This window comes from Mobula birostris, chromosome 12 (genome assembly GCF_030028105.1).
Source record: "Mobula birostris isolate sMobBir1 chromosome 12, sMobBir1.hap1, whole genome shotgun sequence".
NCBI classification, from domain to species: Eukaryota; Metazoa; Chordata; class Chondrichthyes; order Myliobatiformes; family Myliobatidae; genus Mobula; species Mobula birostris.
Window position 1 is genome coordinate 3,497,366 of NC_092381.1, and position 18,063 is coordinate 3,515,428.

Consider the following 18,063-nt stretch of genomic DNA (forward strand, 5'->3'; position numbering starts at 1 on the left):
GCAATGATTGATAGATTCTTGATTGATCAGGGCATGAAGGATATGAGGAGAAGCCAGGAGATTGGGATGTGAGGGAAAGGGATCAGCCACAATGAAATGGTGGAGCAGACACGACAGGCCAAATGGCCTCAATATGCTCCTATATCGTATGGTCTTATATTCTAGTCTTTTTGAAAAGAATGCTAACATTACATTTGCCTTTCTTTCCACCGACTTAAACTTTTGGAAATTGTGCACTAGGTGGTATTTACTAATATTTGCAATGTATGTACTAATTTTCATGGTTTTTATACACTGGTTATCTCAGCCCAATAAACTTCGTTTTAGATTTGGAGGATGTTGTTTGGAATGTATGGACCCAAGGCCGTGTCCTTGGTCCCCCCACTCTACTCCCTGTACACTCATGACTGTGTCCTCAACCCCCACTCTACTCCCTGTACACTCACGACTGTGTCCTCAACCCCCACTCTACTCCCTGTACACTCACGACTGTGTCCTCAGCCCCCACTCTACTCCCTGTACACTCACGACTGTGTCCTCAACCCCCACTCTACTCCCTGTACACTCACGACTGTGTCCTCAACCCCACTCTACTCCCTCTCCACTCACGACTGTGTCAACACCCCCACTCTACTCCCTGTACACTCACGACTGTGTCCTCAACCCCCACTCTACTCCCTGTACACTCACGTCTGTGTCCTCAACCCCCACTCTACTCCCTCTACACTCACGACTGTGCCCTCAATCCCCACTCTACTCCCTGTACACTCACGTCTGTGTCAACACCCCCACTCTACTCCCTGTACACTCACGACTGTGTCCTCAACCCCCACTCTACTCCCTGTACACTCACGACTGTGTCCTCAACCCCACTCTACTCCCTCTCCACTCACGACTGTGCCCTCAACCCCCACTCTACTCCCTGTACACTCACGACTGTGTCCTCAATCCCCACTCTACCCCCTGTACACTCACGACTGTGTCCTCAGCCCCCACTCTACTCCCTGTACACCCGCTGAGCTGGGGGAGAGTCACACTGTGGCCGTGATGCTCTGTGGTGCCATGATAATATGGCCATTATTGAAGCACTGTTCCAACTCGGGGCGTCCGAGTTCAGAGGTCAACCCCAGCATCCTCAGTGAGCAAGTTTGCATTTCTTTCCCATGTGCACCTGGATTTCTTCCGGGTTCTCCGGTTTCCTCCCATAGTCTAACGATGGCCATTTAAAATCGCTCTGGGATTAGACTAAAGTTAAATTGACGGGGACCTGGACAGCGCAGCTCGTTGGGCTGGGAGGGTCTGTTCAGCGCTATATCTCGAAATAAAATAATGAATCCACAGTGTGGATGGCATGATAGCGTAACGGTTAGCTGAATTGTTTTACAGCCCCAGCGATCACGACCGGAGCTCAATTGCCGTTGCTGTCTGTCAGGAGTTTGTATGTTCTCCCCATGACCGTGTGGGTGTGGCCCAGATGCTCGCGATCTCTCCCACGTTCCAAAGATGTCAGGTTGACGCTCAGCAAGTCGCAGGCACACTACGTTGTTGTTGGAAGCTCCCAGCACATCTCGGACCATGTGGGCTATTGACGCAAACAACACATTTTACAGTATCTTTTCATGAACATGAGACAACGTGAAAAAATGCATGAAGCTTATCTTTAAGAAGTGTGAGTGGACCAGTGTTTTACAGACAACTGGCCCAATCTGGTTGTGATCAGGTCAAAGGTCGTCTCCATAAGCAACAGCCCAGTTACTTAAAAACCTTTATTAAATGGAAATATTTCAATGCAGTGCTATTCAATAAAATTGGGCCAACCGAGGGGACAGATAGTAATGGACAATACAAGGCATCAAATACCAAACGTGGCCAGTTAATTGCACAAAGCATTTACAGCAAAAATTGCTCCGCTTTCTGCACAGCAGAAGAGATGGGTTAGAATATAAAGCTTAAAGTCGTCATGCAGGGATCAGTTTGTGTGGAGCAACAGTAGAGTTGTATGGCCCTGTTAGTAATCCATAAAAAAACAGTCAAAGAAATGCCAGATCACCGGGATCCCGTGTTTGGCACCTACCCACGATCACAGCCCAGTGAAGATGGGGCAAGAACAGGACTGGTCCCTCTCATTGTGTGGTTTGTCCCTTTGAATTTACATATCTGCCCTGACTGGGAGACTATGCCCAGAGGAACCCCCTCCCTGATCGATGCTATAAAACTCCAGAGCAGAATTAGGCCACTCAGTTCATCGTGTCAGCTCCCTGGCTGGGACAGTCGCACAGCGGGTAGAGCCGCTCTCTCCTGGTCGAGAGACCCGGGTTCGATCCCGACCTCTGGTGCTGTCTGTGTGGAGGTTTCCCCTGGGTGCTCCAGTTCGCAAAGACATGGGTTAGTTGTCCCCAGAGCATGGGGTTGTTGTGGCAAAGGGGAGGGGTATCAATAGGTGGTTAATGATTAACAAGAACAGCATGGTTCTGTGGGCAGAATGGCCTCCTCCACAGGAGTAAAGGAGTTTTCCCTCACCCAGAGGGAGAGGCATTGGGAATTCTTTCCCTCAGGCGCTGAATACCCTCACCCTCATTGGAAGGTAGTAGAGCTGAGCTGTGATGCACCACCCTCTGTGACTGGATAGCCGCTCCCCACACGAATCTGGCCAAATCTCTCACCACGACACCTTGTGGAAAGGGTCGGAGCTCAAGGTCTTTGCAGACCAGTATTCACCGGTCACAGGACGCACTACGGACACCAGCGTACCCAACGCACAGACGGGACACGTCCTCCTAGAACTCCTGGCTCCTGCACACTGTTACTGGGGGACGAAAGCGATGCCTCTTCCCCAAACACAGAAAAATTGCTTGTAAGTAACTTGAATACGTCAAGGATTAGAGAACGTTCCAGCGAAACTCCTCAGGACCGCTTCTGGACATTGTCAGTGCCAGGTGGATGCGGGTTAGAGGCTCTTTTGCCTCTCCTCATTCTCGCGGTTCCTCTTGTTCAGAATTTTCATCAGAGTTTTACTCATGAAGTATGGTCTCTCCTCTGAGCCATCGTTTCGTTCCAAATCTTCCACTGCGGACAGCACAGACAGGCAGACCGACTTACTGAGATACAGCACAGAATAGCCCAGCAACCCGCCAATTTAACCCCGGCCAAGTCACGCCACAATTTACAGTGACCCACTAACTGGCACGTCTTTGGACTGTGGGAGGAAACCAGAGCACCCGGAGGAAATGCACGTGGTCATGGGGAAAACGTACAAACTCCTTACTGAGAACGCCATGACTGAACTTGGATCTCCCATACCCCAAGCTGTAATAGTGTCACACCATGACGCAAACCCCACTCCACCCCACACATCTCACACCCCTCCCCGCCTCACCCCTCTCCTCCTCACCACCACTCCCCCACCGTGCCCCTCCTCACATCTACCCCCACACCCTCCCCTCGCCACCCCTACCCACCTCACACCCCTCACCCCTCCCCACCCCAAACTTCTCCTCACCATTTCCTTCCCCACATCACCCCAACCTACTCCTCCTAACCCCGCCCCCACTCATCCTCACCTCATCCCTCCAATCCTCACCCTATCCCTCGCCACCCCACACCTCACCCCTCCCCTCCTGATGCCAACCCTCCTCCCCACACCATCTCACCCAATCCCACCCCTCCCTCCCTCATCCCACTGCACCTCACCCCACACCTCCATACCCCATCCCACTTCTCTGTACCCCATCCCACCCCTCTCCTCTCCACCCCTCCATGCCCCATCCCACCCCTCCTCTCCACTCCTCCATGCCCCACCCCACCCCTCCTCATCTCATCCCTCACCTTCCCACCCCTCCATGCTCCATCCCATCCCTCCTCACCCCACCCCTCTCCACCCCTCCTTACCCCATCCCACCCCTCTCCTCTCCACCCCTCCGTGCCCCATCCCACCCCTCCTCATCCCATCCCTCACCTTCCCACCCCTCCATGCCCCATCCCATCCCTCCTCACCCCACCCCTCTCCTCTCCCCTCTCCGTACCCCACCCTACCTCACCCCTCCCCTCCTCACCCCTCTGTACCGCACCCTTCCGTTACCCATCCCACCCCTCTTCACCCCCATATGGACTGGGATTCCAGAGCCCGCACCTCCGGGGTGATTGCAGCGGGTACAGCCGCTGCCTCGCGTCTCCAGAGACCCGGGTTGAACCGCGACCCCTGCTGCTGTCTGGTGGAGTTTGCACGCCCACCCCCTCTGGGTGCTCCTGTAAACCTGCACATCCCAAAGATGGACTAATGTGTGGGTGAGGGTCAAAGCTCAGGGGAGCCGGTGAGAATGGGTTACAGGGAAAGTTGTGTGTGTGGGGGGAGGGGGGTGCGGAATCAGCTCGGTAAAGCAGCCTGAGATTGATGGGTAGCATGGCCTCTCATTATGCCACAAGAAATTAGAGTTAAGCTGTGATCATTTGGCATAACTGCGGACTTAGAACATAGAATAGCCAAGGTCCTTCGGCCCACAATCCTGTGCTGACTATTTCACCTGCTCTAAGGTCTCTCTCATGGTACATCGCCCTCCAGTTTTCTATCATCCATGTCCTTATGAAGCTCAGCATCGAGGACACCTTCAAAAGACAATGCTGCAAAAAGGCATCACCGAGGACATGCCCTCTGCTCACTGCTAGCATCAGGGAGAAGTACAGCAGCCTGAAGTGTTGTATTCCTTCCGCCATCAGATTTCCGAATGGACAGTGAACCCATGAACACTTCCTCACCATTTTTCCTCTCATTTTGCACTATTTACTTTTGACACTGTGATGCTAAACCTGGGATGTTAGCTCTGTGATGTTGAACCTGATTCTGAGGGTCCCTTCAATGTCCCTAATGTATCTGCCTCTAGCAGTACCCCCGGCGGGGTGTTCCACACACCCACCACTCTCTGTGACACCCCCTATATCCCTCAAAATGATGTACCCTCGAATGAGCTATTCCATTCTTGGAAAAAGTCTCTGGCCGTCCACAAGACCATAAGACAAAGGAGCAGAAGTCGGCCATTCGGCCCATCAACTCTGCTCCGCCATTTTATCATGAGCTGATCCATTCATCCACTTAGTCCAACTCCCCCATCTTCTCACCATAACCTTTGATGCCCTGGCTACTCAGATACCTATCAATCTCTGCCTTAAATACACCCAATGACTTGGCCTCCACTGCTGCCCGTGGCAACAAATTCCATAGATTCACCACCCTCTGACTCAAAAAATGTCATTGCATCTCTGTTCTGAATGGGCGTCCTTCAATCCTTAAGTCATGCCCTCTCGTACTAGACTCCCCAATCATGGGAAACAACTTTGCCACATCCACTCTGTCCATGCCCCTCAACATTCAAAATGTTTTTATGAGATCCCCCCTCATTCTTGTAAACTCCAAGGATACAGTCCAAGAGCGGACAAACGTTCCTCATATGTTAACTCATATGTCCACTTGATCTGTGCCTCTCAACATCTTATACATCTCCATAAGTCACCTCTCATCCTCCTTCGTTCCAGAGAAAAGTCCAACTCAGTCACCAAAGGGGTCTGTGGGTGAAAGTGGGAGGGGAGGTGAGGGGGAGTTGGAGGGAAAGGAAGAGGGAGGTGGAGGGGAGAGGTAGAGGGGAAGGGGAGGGAGAGAGAGGGGGAGGGAGGGGGAGGAAGGGCTGAGTGAGGAGAGGGGGAGGGAATGGGTATGAGGAGGGGGTTAGGGAGGGAGAGAGTGAAAGGGAGAGGAGATAGAGAGAGAGAGAGAGATAGACATAGAGAGAGCATGTGTGTGTGTGTGGGGGGGGGGGTGCCTGCCCGGTGGGAGTTTGAGTCTGACAGGAGGTGTGGGTGAGATTGGGATGTGGACTGTGGCCAGTGAGATGCCCAAGATGACTGTCCCCAGCTCGGAGGTGTGGGCCTGACCCCTCCTGAGTGCCAATTTGAGTGACCTCACCCCTCCTGAGGTCCAGTCTGAGTGCCCCACCCTCCTGAGGGCCAGTCAAAGTGTGCCCCGCCCTCCCCGAGGTACTCACGGAAACAGAGGAACAGGGTGTCCACACACATGGCGTAGACGCTGAAGAATCCGTGTGCAATCAGGTAGGAACCGAAAATGACTGTCTGTGGAGAGCAGGGGGATGGGTAAACTCAGAGAAACTCCCCCTCACATACGTACCCCATACTCCCACCCTTCCCCTGCACTCCACTCCCCACCCTTCTGCACTTCACCCTCCCTCATTTGCAGCCACAGAAAAAGGCCCTTCACTCCATTGTGCGCATTCTGACCCTCTGGTACCCAGCCATTCCCCAGCCCTTCGGTCTGCTCTGGTGACAAAAGTTCTCATCCTGATACTCGCCGTATCCAGAACGTTGTGGGGGTCTCAGCCCCCACACCCAGTCCTTCAGGTGGTGCACCCCGGGAGAGGGAGGGTAACAGCAAGCAGGTGAGAAGACCAACCCCTCATTGGCTGTCACCTCATGGAACGGCGCAGAGAGGACAAATGGCCATCTCCCGCTCCTGTCTCTCTGACCCTGTTCTGTGTGTCCCTGGTCTTCGCTGTTTTAGTTACAGTCAGAGATTACAGTTGTGTTACTTCTTGCAGAAATTGTGTATTTTATAGAATTATAGAACATCACAACACAGAAACAGGCCCTTCAGCCCATCTGGTCTGTGCTGAACCACTAATCTGCCTAGTCCCATTGACCTGCAGCTGGACCATAACCCTGTCACTCCTCCTACCCAGGTACTTATCCAAACTTCTCTTCAATGTTGAAAGCGAACCCACATCTGGTTGCCTCAGTAACGTAGCGGTTAGCGTGACGCTATTACAGCTGCGGGTGCCAGAGTTCAGAGTTCAATTCCGACGCTGTCTGTACGGAATGCCTGCGTTTTCCCTGGGTGGTCCTGTTTCTCCCCGCACTCCAAAGATGTACCGGTTTGTAGGTTAATTGGTCATTGTAAATCGTCCCGTGATGAGGCTAGGGTTTAATCAGGGGTTAGTGAGGTGGTGGTTTGTCGAGCCAGGAGGGCCTATGCCACACTGTATCTCTAAATAAATAACCCTCTTCCACTGGCAGCTCGTTCCACACTCTCACCACCCCGAGTGATGACGTACCCCTCAGGTACCCAAAAAATGCTTCACCTTTCACCCATGACCTCTAGTTTGAGTATCACCCAACCTCAGCAGAAAAAGCCTGCTCACATTAACCCTATCTATACCTCTTGTAATGTTATGTACCTCTGTCAAATCTACCCTCATTCTCCTCAGCTCCAGGGAATAAAGTCTAAACCGATTCGACCTTTCCCGGTCACTCAGGTCCTCAAGCCCTGACACTATTTTTGTAATGTTTAGCTTGCATATTTCCTTGTGAAGACTGTGTGTGTGACACTCACTGGGCTTTGCGCCGACGAGAATAAACTCCACTTTGATTTTGAGATTCTCCCTGTCTACAATGAATGGTTGGAGGGTGGGGGAGGGGGAGGGAAGATAGAACAGTCCATACCGCCAGAGGGACCCAGTAATAGTTCAGCGAGGGAGCTTCCTCCGCGATGATGGTTATCCTCCGTGTGAAGAAGAAAAAGGCCAGAACTCCTAGAAACACAGGGAAACATCAGTCATTAGACAAAGAACAGAGAATGAGTCTCTGAACGCCCTCCCTGTGGAATACATGGGTTTTCTCCAGGTGCTCCAGGTTCCTCTCACTGTCCAAAGATGTACTGGCTAGATTAATTGCTCATTATAGATTGCTCCGTGATGAATTAGGGTTGTCGGGGCTGCTGAGTGGTGCTGGAAGGGTCTACAAACAAAAAAATATATAGAACACAGGGCCTTTGGCCCCACCACGTTGTGCTGACCCTTTAATCTACTCTAAGACCAACCTAACCCTTCCCTCCCACATAGACTTCCCTTTTTCTATAATGCAAAGTCAAAGTATATTTATTATCAAAGCATGTATAATGTATACATACAGGCAGCCACAAAACAAAGGACCCCAAAAGAACCCATTAAAAAAAAGACTCTCAAACACCCAATGTGCAGAGAAAGAGAGCAAATCGAGCAAACAATAAAAGTAAGCCTAAATAGCATTTAGAACAAATTTGAGGCCTCAGACACGAAGCCCAGGGCAGGCCACAGCCACAGCCACAGCCTCAGTTTGGCACATCGCGGAGTCAACATCACGGAGTAAACATCGCAGAGCCCACAGACACGAAGCTCGGAGAAGGCCACAGCCTCAGTGCACCAAAGAGGGGAGTAGATGTTCCTATCTAAGATTTTCTTAAATATCCCTAATGCATCTGCCCCTACAACTACTCCAGGGTGTTCCACGTATCCCTTTCAGTGTGTAAAAAAGATCTACCTCTGAAAATCCCCCCCATACTTTTTTTCACTACCTTAAAAGTTATGCCCGCTTTAATTAGCCATTTCTACCCTTGAAAATGTCTCTGGCTGCCCACTCAGTCTATCTCTCCTATCATCTTCTACAGCTCTATCAAATTACCTGCTTCACTCCAGAGAGAAAAGCCCTAGCTCGCTCAACCCATCCTCATTATCAATGCTCTCTAATCCCGGCAGCTTCCTGGTAAATCTCCTCTGCACCCTCCCTAAACCTTCCACATCATCTTTATGAGGTGACCAGAACCCAACACAATACTCCAGGTGTGGTCTATCCAGTATTTTAAAGAGCTGTAACATTATCACGGCTCTTGAACCCGATCCGCCGACACTCCACACACCTCCTTAACCACCCTATCAATCTGCAGAACAACTTTGAGGGATCTGTGGACGTGGACCCCAAGATCCCTCTGTTCCTCCTCAAAGGGGAGACAGAAACAGTCAGAGCAACACACATGAAAGTTGCTGGTGAACGCAGCAGGCCAGGCAGCATCTCTAGGAAGAGGTACAGTCGACGTTTTGGGCCGAGACCCTTCGTCAAGAGTAACTGAAGGAAGAGATAGTAAGATTTGAAAGGGGGAGGGGGGAGAACCAAAATGATAGGAGAAGACAGGAGGGGGAGGGATGGAGCCAAGAGCTGGACAGGTGATGGGCAAAAGGGATTTGAGAGGTTCATGGGACAGGAGGTCCGGGAAGAAAGACAAGGGGGGGAGGGGGAAACCCAGAGGATGGGCAAGGGGTATAGTCAGAGGGACAGAGGCAGAAAAAGGAGAGAGAGAGAGAGACAGAACGTGTGTATATAAATAAATAACGGATGGGGTACAAGGGGGAGGTGGGGCATTAAGGTGGGATATTCATGGAAGTTTCCAGTAACAAATGCCATGAGTCTGTACAATGCAAAATGTACAGGGCACCACAGTCACATGATGCTATTACAGCTCAGCGTCTGGAGTTCAATCTGATGAGTTTGTATGCTCTCCTCCTGAAATGCCTGGGTTTCCTCCAGGTGCTCTAGTTTCCTCCCACACTCCAAAGACATACTGATTCGTAGGTTAATTGTCCATTGTAATTGTAAATTGTCCTGTGATTAGGTTAGGGTTGAATGGGGGCTGCTGGGCAGTGTGGCTCGAAGGCCAGAAGGGCCTGTACCACAATAATATCTCTGAGTAAAATAGAAGAGTCCCAGGACCAGTCACTGGGCACACCACCATCAGCACCCCCTAGATCAAAGGTTAACGGCCAGCCAACAGGAGAGAGGTGGCTGGGGTCAAGAGGGTGCAGCTGAAACACGGTCTCCAGCGGAGGGGTGATGGGAACGCCGAGAATGGGAAAGATGATCGATCATGAAGAGCACCCAACTGCCCACCATTGAGAACATCTACCATAAACGCTGCCTGGGTAGAGGCAAAAAGCATCATCAAGGATGCATCTCACCCTAACCATGGACTTTTTAGTCTCCTCTCGTCCGGTAGGCGCTACAGGAGCCTCCACTCCCGCACCAGCAGGCACAGGAAGAGCTTCTTCCCTGAGGCTGTGACCCTGCTGAACCTCACATCACAGCGCTAAGCAGTATCATAGTTATAGTCATGGTCATAGTCATAGTCATAGTCATACTTTATTGATCCCGGGGGAAATTGGTTTTCGTTACAGTTGCACCATAAATAATTAAATGGTAATAAAACCATAAATAATTAAATAGTAATATGTAAATTATGCCAGGAAATAAGTCCAGGACCAGCCTCTTGGCTCAGGGTGTCTGACCCTCCAAGGGAGGAGTTGTAAAGTTTGATGGCCACAGGCAGGAATGACTTCCTATGACGCTCTGTGTTGCATCTCGGTGGAATGAGTCTCTGGCTGAGTGTACCCCTGTGCCCACCCAGTACATTATGTAGTGGATGGGAGACATTGACCAAGATGGCATGCAACTTAGACAGCATCCTCTTTTCAGACACCACCATCAGAGAGTCCAGTTCCATCCCCACAACATCACTGGCCTTATGAATGAGTTTGTTGATTCTGTTGGTGTCTGCTACCCTCAGCCTGCTGCCCCAGCACACAACAGCAAACATGATTAGCAAATATTGCACCCATATTGGACTGTCTCAATACTTTTATATCTGTGTGCTGTAGCACTTACTTTTCATTTGCAGCTATTTTGTAAATAACACTATTCTTTGCATTTCTGGTTAGATGCTAACTGCATTTCATTGGCTTTGCATCTGTACTCGGCACAATGACAATAAAGCTGAATCTAATCTAATGTATAGAAAGTAAAAGAAAGATCAGTCACGTGTGTCACATGTATACCGAAATATCAAAATATACAATGAAATATATCACAACACACAGAAATGCTGGAGGAGCACAGCAGGTCAGGCAGCATCAATGGAGCAGAATAAACAGAGGCTGTTTCGGGCTGCCACCCTTTGTCACCGAAACACGTTGTTTAAATCAACAACCAAGTCCGAGAATGTGCTGGGGGCAGCCCGCAAGTGTTGCCATACATCCAGCACCAACATAGCACGTCCACAACTCACTAACCCTAACCCATACATTTTTGGAATGTGGGAGGAAACCAGAGCACCTGGAGGAAACCCACGTAGTCCCAGGGAGAACATACAAACTCCTCGCAGACAGTGGCGGGAATTGAACCTGGACTGCCGGTGCTGTAATGCATTATGTAACTGCTACACTGCCGTGCTGAATGAAGGAGGCTGAACTGTGTTTAACGTTCATAACCAGAGGACACGAGGTGAAGGAGAGGGGCAGAGGGGCGGGGGGGAGAGGGGGAGAGGGGGAGAGGGGGAGAATGTTCCCTCAGCAGGAATCTCTGCCAGATTAGGAAGCAGATTCAACAGGGGTGGGGAAATGTGCAGGGATACAGGGAGTGAGTTGGGGATTTGAAAAAACTTTCAAAGGGCCAGTACCGGCTTGATGGGCCAAACAGTCTCCTTCTGTGCAGTGAATCAAATGCAAAGGAGCATCTTGTCGGTGAACATGAGGAATCCTCTGGGAGCGGATGTGTGTAGGAGCGTTGCAGTTAGACGGTGGTGAGACCAGGACTTACCCACACCCCCAACGATGAGAAGTTTTCCCAGAAACAACAGGAAGTCCGTCACTTTATCCAGCACCGCTACCCTGCAGGATGAGATCAACATGATTTATGAATCAACGTGACGTGAAAGAAGGAACTGATGAAGCTGGAGTGGTGTATATGGATTACAGGACTTCCCAGTTACTCTGCTGCCATTGGTATTGGTACACGTACGCTTGTACGCCACCCAGACAAATCATTCTATTACCCAAGAACATCGGAGTAGCAAAATGAAAACAGAATGCAGAATATATTTATTCTAGGAACACTTGATGCCGCTGGCCTGTACTCGCTGGAGTTGAGCAGCACGAAGGGAGATCCCATTGAAATCTGTCAAATGTTGAACAGCCTACACAGAGTGGATGTGGGGAGGATGTTTCCTATAGTGGGGGGAGTCTAATAACAGTGGGCACAGCCTCTGAATAGAGGGACGTCTAAGTACAACAGAGATGAGGAGGAATTTCTTTAGCCAGAGGGGGGTGAATCTGTGGAATTAATTGCCCCAGACAGCTGTGGAGGCCAAGTCATTGGGTCTATTTAAGGCAGGGGTTGACAGGTTCTTGATTAGTCAGGGCATCAAAAGTTATGGGGATAAGGCTGGAGAATGGGGTTGAGAGGGATAATAAATCAGCCATGGTGGAATGGCAGAGCAGATTCAATGGGCTGAATGGCCTAATTCTGCTCATATATCTTATAGTGCTACAGTGAATTGCTTTTGCTTGTGTACCATCCAGACAGATCATCCATACACCTGTACATTGGGGTTCTAAACAAATGCAGAATGAGGAGACCGCTGGAAATTATAGAACAGTAAGTATTACTTTAGTGGTGGGAAAATTATTGTAGAGGACTCTTAGAGAAAGGATTGATGAGCATTTGGAGAGACAATCTGATTAGGGATAGTCTGCTTGGCTTTGTGAGGGGCAGGTTGTGCCTCACAAGCCTGACTGAATTCTTTGAGGATGTGACAAAGCACATTGATGAAGGTAGAGCAGTGGATGTAGTGTATATGGATTTTAGTAAGGCATTTGATAAGGTTCCCCATGGTAGGCTCATTCAGAGGGTCAGGAGGCATGGGATCCAGGGAAATCTAGCTCTGTGGATCCAAAATTGGCTTGCCCACAGAAGGTAGAGGGTGGCTGACGCCTGGAGGTCGGTGACCAGTGGTATTTCACAGGGATTCGGATGAGGAAGTGAAGGATGTTAGCAAGTTTACTGATGACAGAAAAGTTGGTGGAGTTCAGGACAGTGTAGAAGGTTGTCAAAGGTTACAATGGGACATTAACAAAATGCAGAGCTGGGCTGAGAAGTGGCAGATGGAGTTCAGCCCAGGAAAGTGTGAAGTGATTCACTTTTTAAGGGCAAACTTGCAGGCAGAATACAGGGTTAATGGTAGGATCCTTAGCAGTATAAAGGAACAGAGGAATCTTAGGATCGCTCAAATTTTATAGGATGGTTAAGGAGGTGTATGGTGCACTGGCCTTCATTATTTGAGAGACGGAGCTCAAGAGCAGTGTTGCTCTATAAAAAGTTCTGGATCGACCTCACTTGGAATATTGTGTTCAGTTCTGGTCACCTCATTATAGGAAGGATATGGAGAGGGTGCAGAAGAGATTTACTAGGATGTTGCCTGGATTAGAGAGCATGAGGATTATGAGGATGGGTTGAGCGAGCTAGAGCTTTTCTCTGTGGAGTGAAGGAAGATGAAAGGTGACTTGATAGAGGTGTACAAGGTGATGAGAGGCATAGATAGAGTGGACAGCCAGAGACGTTTTCCCAGGGCAGAAACGGTTAACACAAGGGGCATAATTTTAAGGTGATTGGAGGATATCAGAGGTAAGGGTTTATACAGAGAGCAGTAAGTGTGTGGAATGCCCCGCCAGAGGTGGTGGTAGAGGAAGATGCATAGGGGCATTTAAGAAAGATTGGCATGAGGATGATAAAAAAAAGGAGGGTTGTGTAGGTGGGATGGGTTAGAAGTTCAGCACTGCATTGTGGGCTGAAGGGCTTACACTGTGCTGTGGTTTTCCATTTACAGGAGTTTGCATTGGGACATTACAGAGGGAGCTTCACTCTCTGTCTGACCCTGGAGTGTGGGAGGGGACAGTGCAGAGGGAGCTTCTGTCTGTATCTGACCCTGGAGTGTGGGAGGGGACAGTGCAGAGGGAGCTTCGCTCTGTATCTGACCCTGGAGTGTGGGAGGGGACATTACAGAGGGAGCTTCGCTCTGTATCTGACCCTGGAGTGTGGGAGGGGACAGTGCAGAGGGATCTTCGCTCTGTATCTGACCCTGGAGTGTGGGGGGGGGGGGGACATTACAGAGGGAGCTTCACTCTCTGTCTGACCCTGGAGTGTGGGAGGGGGCAGTGCAGAGGGAGCTTTACTCTGTATCTGACATTGGGAAGCTTTTAAAAACCAACAGACGGCAACTAAAAAAACTATAAAGAGAGAAAAGATTAAATATGAAGGTAAACTAACTAATAGCAGAATTAGGCCATTCAGCCTATCAAGTCCACTATGCTACTTCATCACCATTCAACCCTATACACCTGCCCTCTTACCATATCGCTTGACGCCCCAACCAATCAGGAAGCTATCAACTTCTGCTTCTGCTCAGACCTGGCCTCCACCGCAGTCTGTGGCAGAGCATTTCACAGATTCACCGCTCCATGACTAAAAAAATTCCTCCTTACCTCTGTTCTAAAAGGTCACCCCTCAATTTTGAGGGTGTGCCTTTTAGTTTTTGGATGCCCCCACCACAGGAAACATCCTCTCCACATCCACCCTATCTAGTCCTTTCAACATTCGGTAGGTTTCAATGAGTTCCCCCCACATTCTTCTAAATTCCAGTGAGTACAGGCCCAAAGCTGCCAAAAGCTCCTTATATGTTAACCTCTTTATTCCTGAAATCATCTTTGTGACCCTCCTCGGGTCTCTCTCCAATGACAAGACATCCTTTCTGAGATATGGGGCCCAAAACTGTTGACAATTCTCCAAGTGTAGCCTGACTAGTGTCTTATAAAGGCTCAGCATTATTTCCTTCCTTTTATATTCTATTCCCCTTGAAATAAATGCCAATATTGCATTTGCCTTCTTTACCAGAGACTCAACCTGTAAACTAACTCCTAAGTCCCTCTTAGGGATATCTGATATTTGAATCTTCTCCCCTTTTAGATAATAGTCTGCACTATTGTTCCTTTTTCCAAAATGCATTATCACATATTTCCCAACACTGTATTCCATCTGCCACTTTTTTGCCCATTTTTCCAATTTGTCTAAGTCCTCCTACTACTGCATTGCTTCTTCAGCACTACCTACCCCTCCACCTCTCTTTGTATCATCGCAAACTTTGCCACAAAGCCATCAATTCCATTATCTAAATCATTGACAAACAATGTGAAAAGTAATAGTCCAAATACTGGCTCCAGAGGAACACCACTAGTCACTGGCAGCCAACCAGAAAAGGCCCCTTTTATTCCCACTCGCTACCTCCTGCCTGTCAGCCATTCCTCTATCCATGCCAGTATCTTTCCTGTAACACCAAAGGATTTCATCTTGCTAAGCATTTATTATCCCCCTCAACCCCATTTTCCTACCTTCTCCATGTAATCTTTGACACCCAGACTCATCAAGAACCTATCAACCTCCACTCTATATATACTCAGTGTCTTGGCTTCCACAGCAGTCTGTGGCAATGAATTCCACAAACTCACTATCGTCTAGCTAAAGAAATTCCTCCTCATCTCTGTTCTAAATTGACGTCCCTCTATTCTGAGGCTGTGCCCTCTGCTCCTACACTCCCCTGCTGAAGGAAACATCCTCTCTTGGCCTTTCAATATTCAATAGCTTGCAATAAGATCCCCCTCATTCTTCTAAACTCCAGCAAGTACAGGCCCACAGCCATCAAACGTGCCTCATATATTAACCCTTTCATTCCTGGATTATTCTCATGAACCTCCTCTGGACCTTCTCCAATTCCAGCACATCTTTTCTTAAATAAGGGGCCCAAAACTGCTCATAATATCCCAATGCAGTCTGCACAATGCCTTATAAAGACCCAGCATTACACCCCTGCTCTTATGAACATTGAAGGTAGATGGAGGTAAATGGAAGGGCGGGGCTTGGAGGGATATGGGCCAAATGTAGGGAGCTGGGACTAGTTGGGTGAACATTGTAGTCAACTTGGACTCGTTGGGCCAAATCTGTTTTATACTGCCCTATGACTCTCTATATAGAAGTCAGGTGGATGTGAATGAGAGAGTTATGAGTGTGATGGCCCCAGAGTTGGTGGAGTGGTGGACAGCCAGAAAGATTGACTGAGGCTACAGCAGGACAAAGATCAGATGGTACTCTGGGTGGAGTGTTGGCAGGTGGAACCTCATCCTGACTAGTCCGATGCATGTAAATGGGATTAGTGTGGACAGGCAAAATTATTCAGCATGAACAAGACGGGCTGAAGGGCCTGTTTCTGTGCTGTACCACTCTGTGATCCTAAGGTAACCTAACTGTAGTTAAGAAGATCAGAAGCAAGAGTAGGCCATTTGGCCTGTCAAACCTCCTCTACCATTCAACAAGATCTTGACTGATTTGGCTGTGGACTCAGCTCACAGTAAGCAGATTGAAGTTCCTGGGTGTCAGTATCTCTGAGTATCTATCCTAGGCCCAACATATCCAACGTATTAATGCAATTACAACGAGGAAGCACGAAAGTGTTATATTTCATTAGGAATTTGAGGAGATTTGGTATGTCACCAAAGACTCTTGCAAATTTCTACATTTGTACTGTGGAGAGTATTCTAGCTTGGACTTGGATCCACTCCAATTTACTCACTGAAGCAGATGCCATCTCATTAGCTCTTCACACAATCCTGGAATATCTAGACAGCAAAGGTGCATATATCAGGATGCTCTTTATCGACTACAGCTCAGCACTCAATACCATCATCCCCTCAAAACTAATCAATAAACTCCAAGACCTGGCCTCAATACCCCCTTGTGCAATTGGATCCTGGATTTCCTCACTTGGAGACCCCAGTCAGTTCGGGTGGCAAAAATAACTCCTCCACAAACTCTTCATCAGGACTGAGTCAACTGTACTCTTTTCCCTGATGCTGAGTTCCAGCTGAGTTCCTCCAGTATTTTCAGTGTATTGCTTGGATTTCCAGCATCTGCAGATTTTCTCTTGTTTCCTCCACAATCTCCATCAGCACAGGGCAGCACAGGGCACCACAGGGATGTGTACTTAGCCCCCTGCTCTACTCACTTTACACCTGTGACTGTGTGGCTAAACACAGCTCCAACACAACATACAAATTTGGTGATGACACCACTGTTGTGGGCTGTATCAAAGACAGCAATGAATCAGCATACAGGAGGGAGATTAAAGAGTTGGCCAAGTGGTGTAATAACAACAACCTCTCACTCAATGTCAATAAGACCAAGGAGCTGATTGTAGACTTCCAGAGAGAAAAACCAGAGGTGCATGAGCCAGTACTCATCAGAGGACCCAAGATGGAAAGGGTCAGCAACTTTAAATTCCTGGGTCTCATTATCCCTGGACCCTTGATATAAATATTATGGCAAAGAACGCACAACAGCCTCTAAATCCTCAGGAGTCTGTGGAGATTTCGCATGTCATCGAAAACCTTGGCAAACTTCTATAGATGTGTGGTGGGAAGTGCGCTGACTGGCTGCATTACGGCCTAATATAGGAACACCAATGCCTTTGTGTGGAAAATACTACAAAAGGTAGTGGATTCAGCCCAGTACATCACGAGTAAAAACCCTCCCAACTGTTGAGCACATCTACGTGAAACGTTGCTGTAGAAAGCAGCATCCATCATCAAAGATCCCCACCACCCAGGCTATGCTCTTTTCCCGCAGAAGGTACAGAAGTCTCAGGACTCTCACCACCAGGCTCAAAAACAGTTACTACCACTCAACCATCAGGCTCCTGAACAAAAGGGGATAGCAACACGCATTCAATTTCTGGTGTTCCCATGACCAATGATCTCACTTTAAGGACTCCTGTTATTTATATTTGTTTATTTCTGCATTTGTAGTTTGTTGCTCATTGATCCTGTTTACAGTTACTGCTCTAGACATCTGTTAAGTGCGCCCGTGGGGAAAAGAATCCCAGCGTTATATGTGGTGATATGTGGGTACTCTGACAATAAATTTTACTTTGAATTTGAACTGGTTGTATCACTGTCTGGTATGAGGGGGGTGCAATACACAGATTGGAAAATGCTGCAGAAAGCTCCAAACTCAGCAAGCTGGTCTCCCCAGCATGAAGACATCCTCAGAGACGAGGCCTCAAAAAGGTGGCATCCATCAGGATCCATCCCTCCTCTCATTGCTACCACAGAGGAGGAGGTGCAGGAGCCTGAAGACACACACTCAACGTTTCAGGAACAACTTCGTCCCCTGCACCATCAGATTTCTGAATGGACAACGAAGCCATGAACACGACCTCAGCAGCTTTCATCTCTTTGTGCACTGCCTATTTCATATAATTCAATTTATATATACCGTATATATTTCCTACTATAATGTATAGTTTTTTATTATGTATTGCAA

General features: G+C 48.7%; 1 protein-coding gene across 6 annotated transcripts in view; it reads right to left on the bottom strand.

Annotated features, from left to right (window-relative positions):
• Positions 1-1,752: 1,752 nt before the first annotated feature.
• slc44a5b (solute carrier family 44 member 5b) overlaps positions 1,753-18,063 on the bottom strand; it is a 196,793-nt gene continuing 180,482 nt past the window's right edge. For all 6 annotated transcript variants that reach the window (XM_072273265.1, XM_072273269.1, XM_072273266.1 and 3 more), the window contains 4 exons: positions 11,458-11,528; positions 7,501-7,589; positions 6,033-6,117; positions 1,753-3,066 (listed from right to left, as the gene is read on the bottom strand). In XM_072273265.1, the coding sequence (XP_072129366.1) occupies positions 2,948-3,066; positions 6,033-6,117; positions 7,501-7,589; positions 11,458-11,528 (364 nt within the window). In that variant the 3' untranslated portion in view covers positions 1,753-2,947. The remainder of the gene's footprint in view (positions 3,067-6,032; positions 6,118-7,500; positions 7,590-11,457; positions 11,529-18,063) is intronic.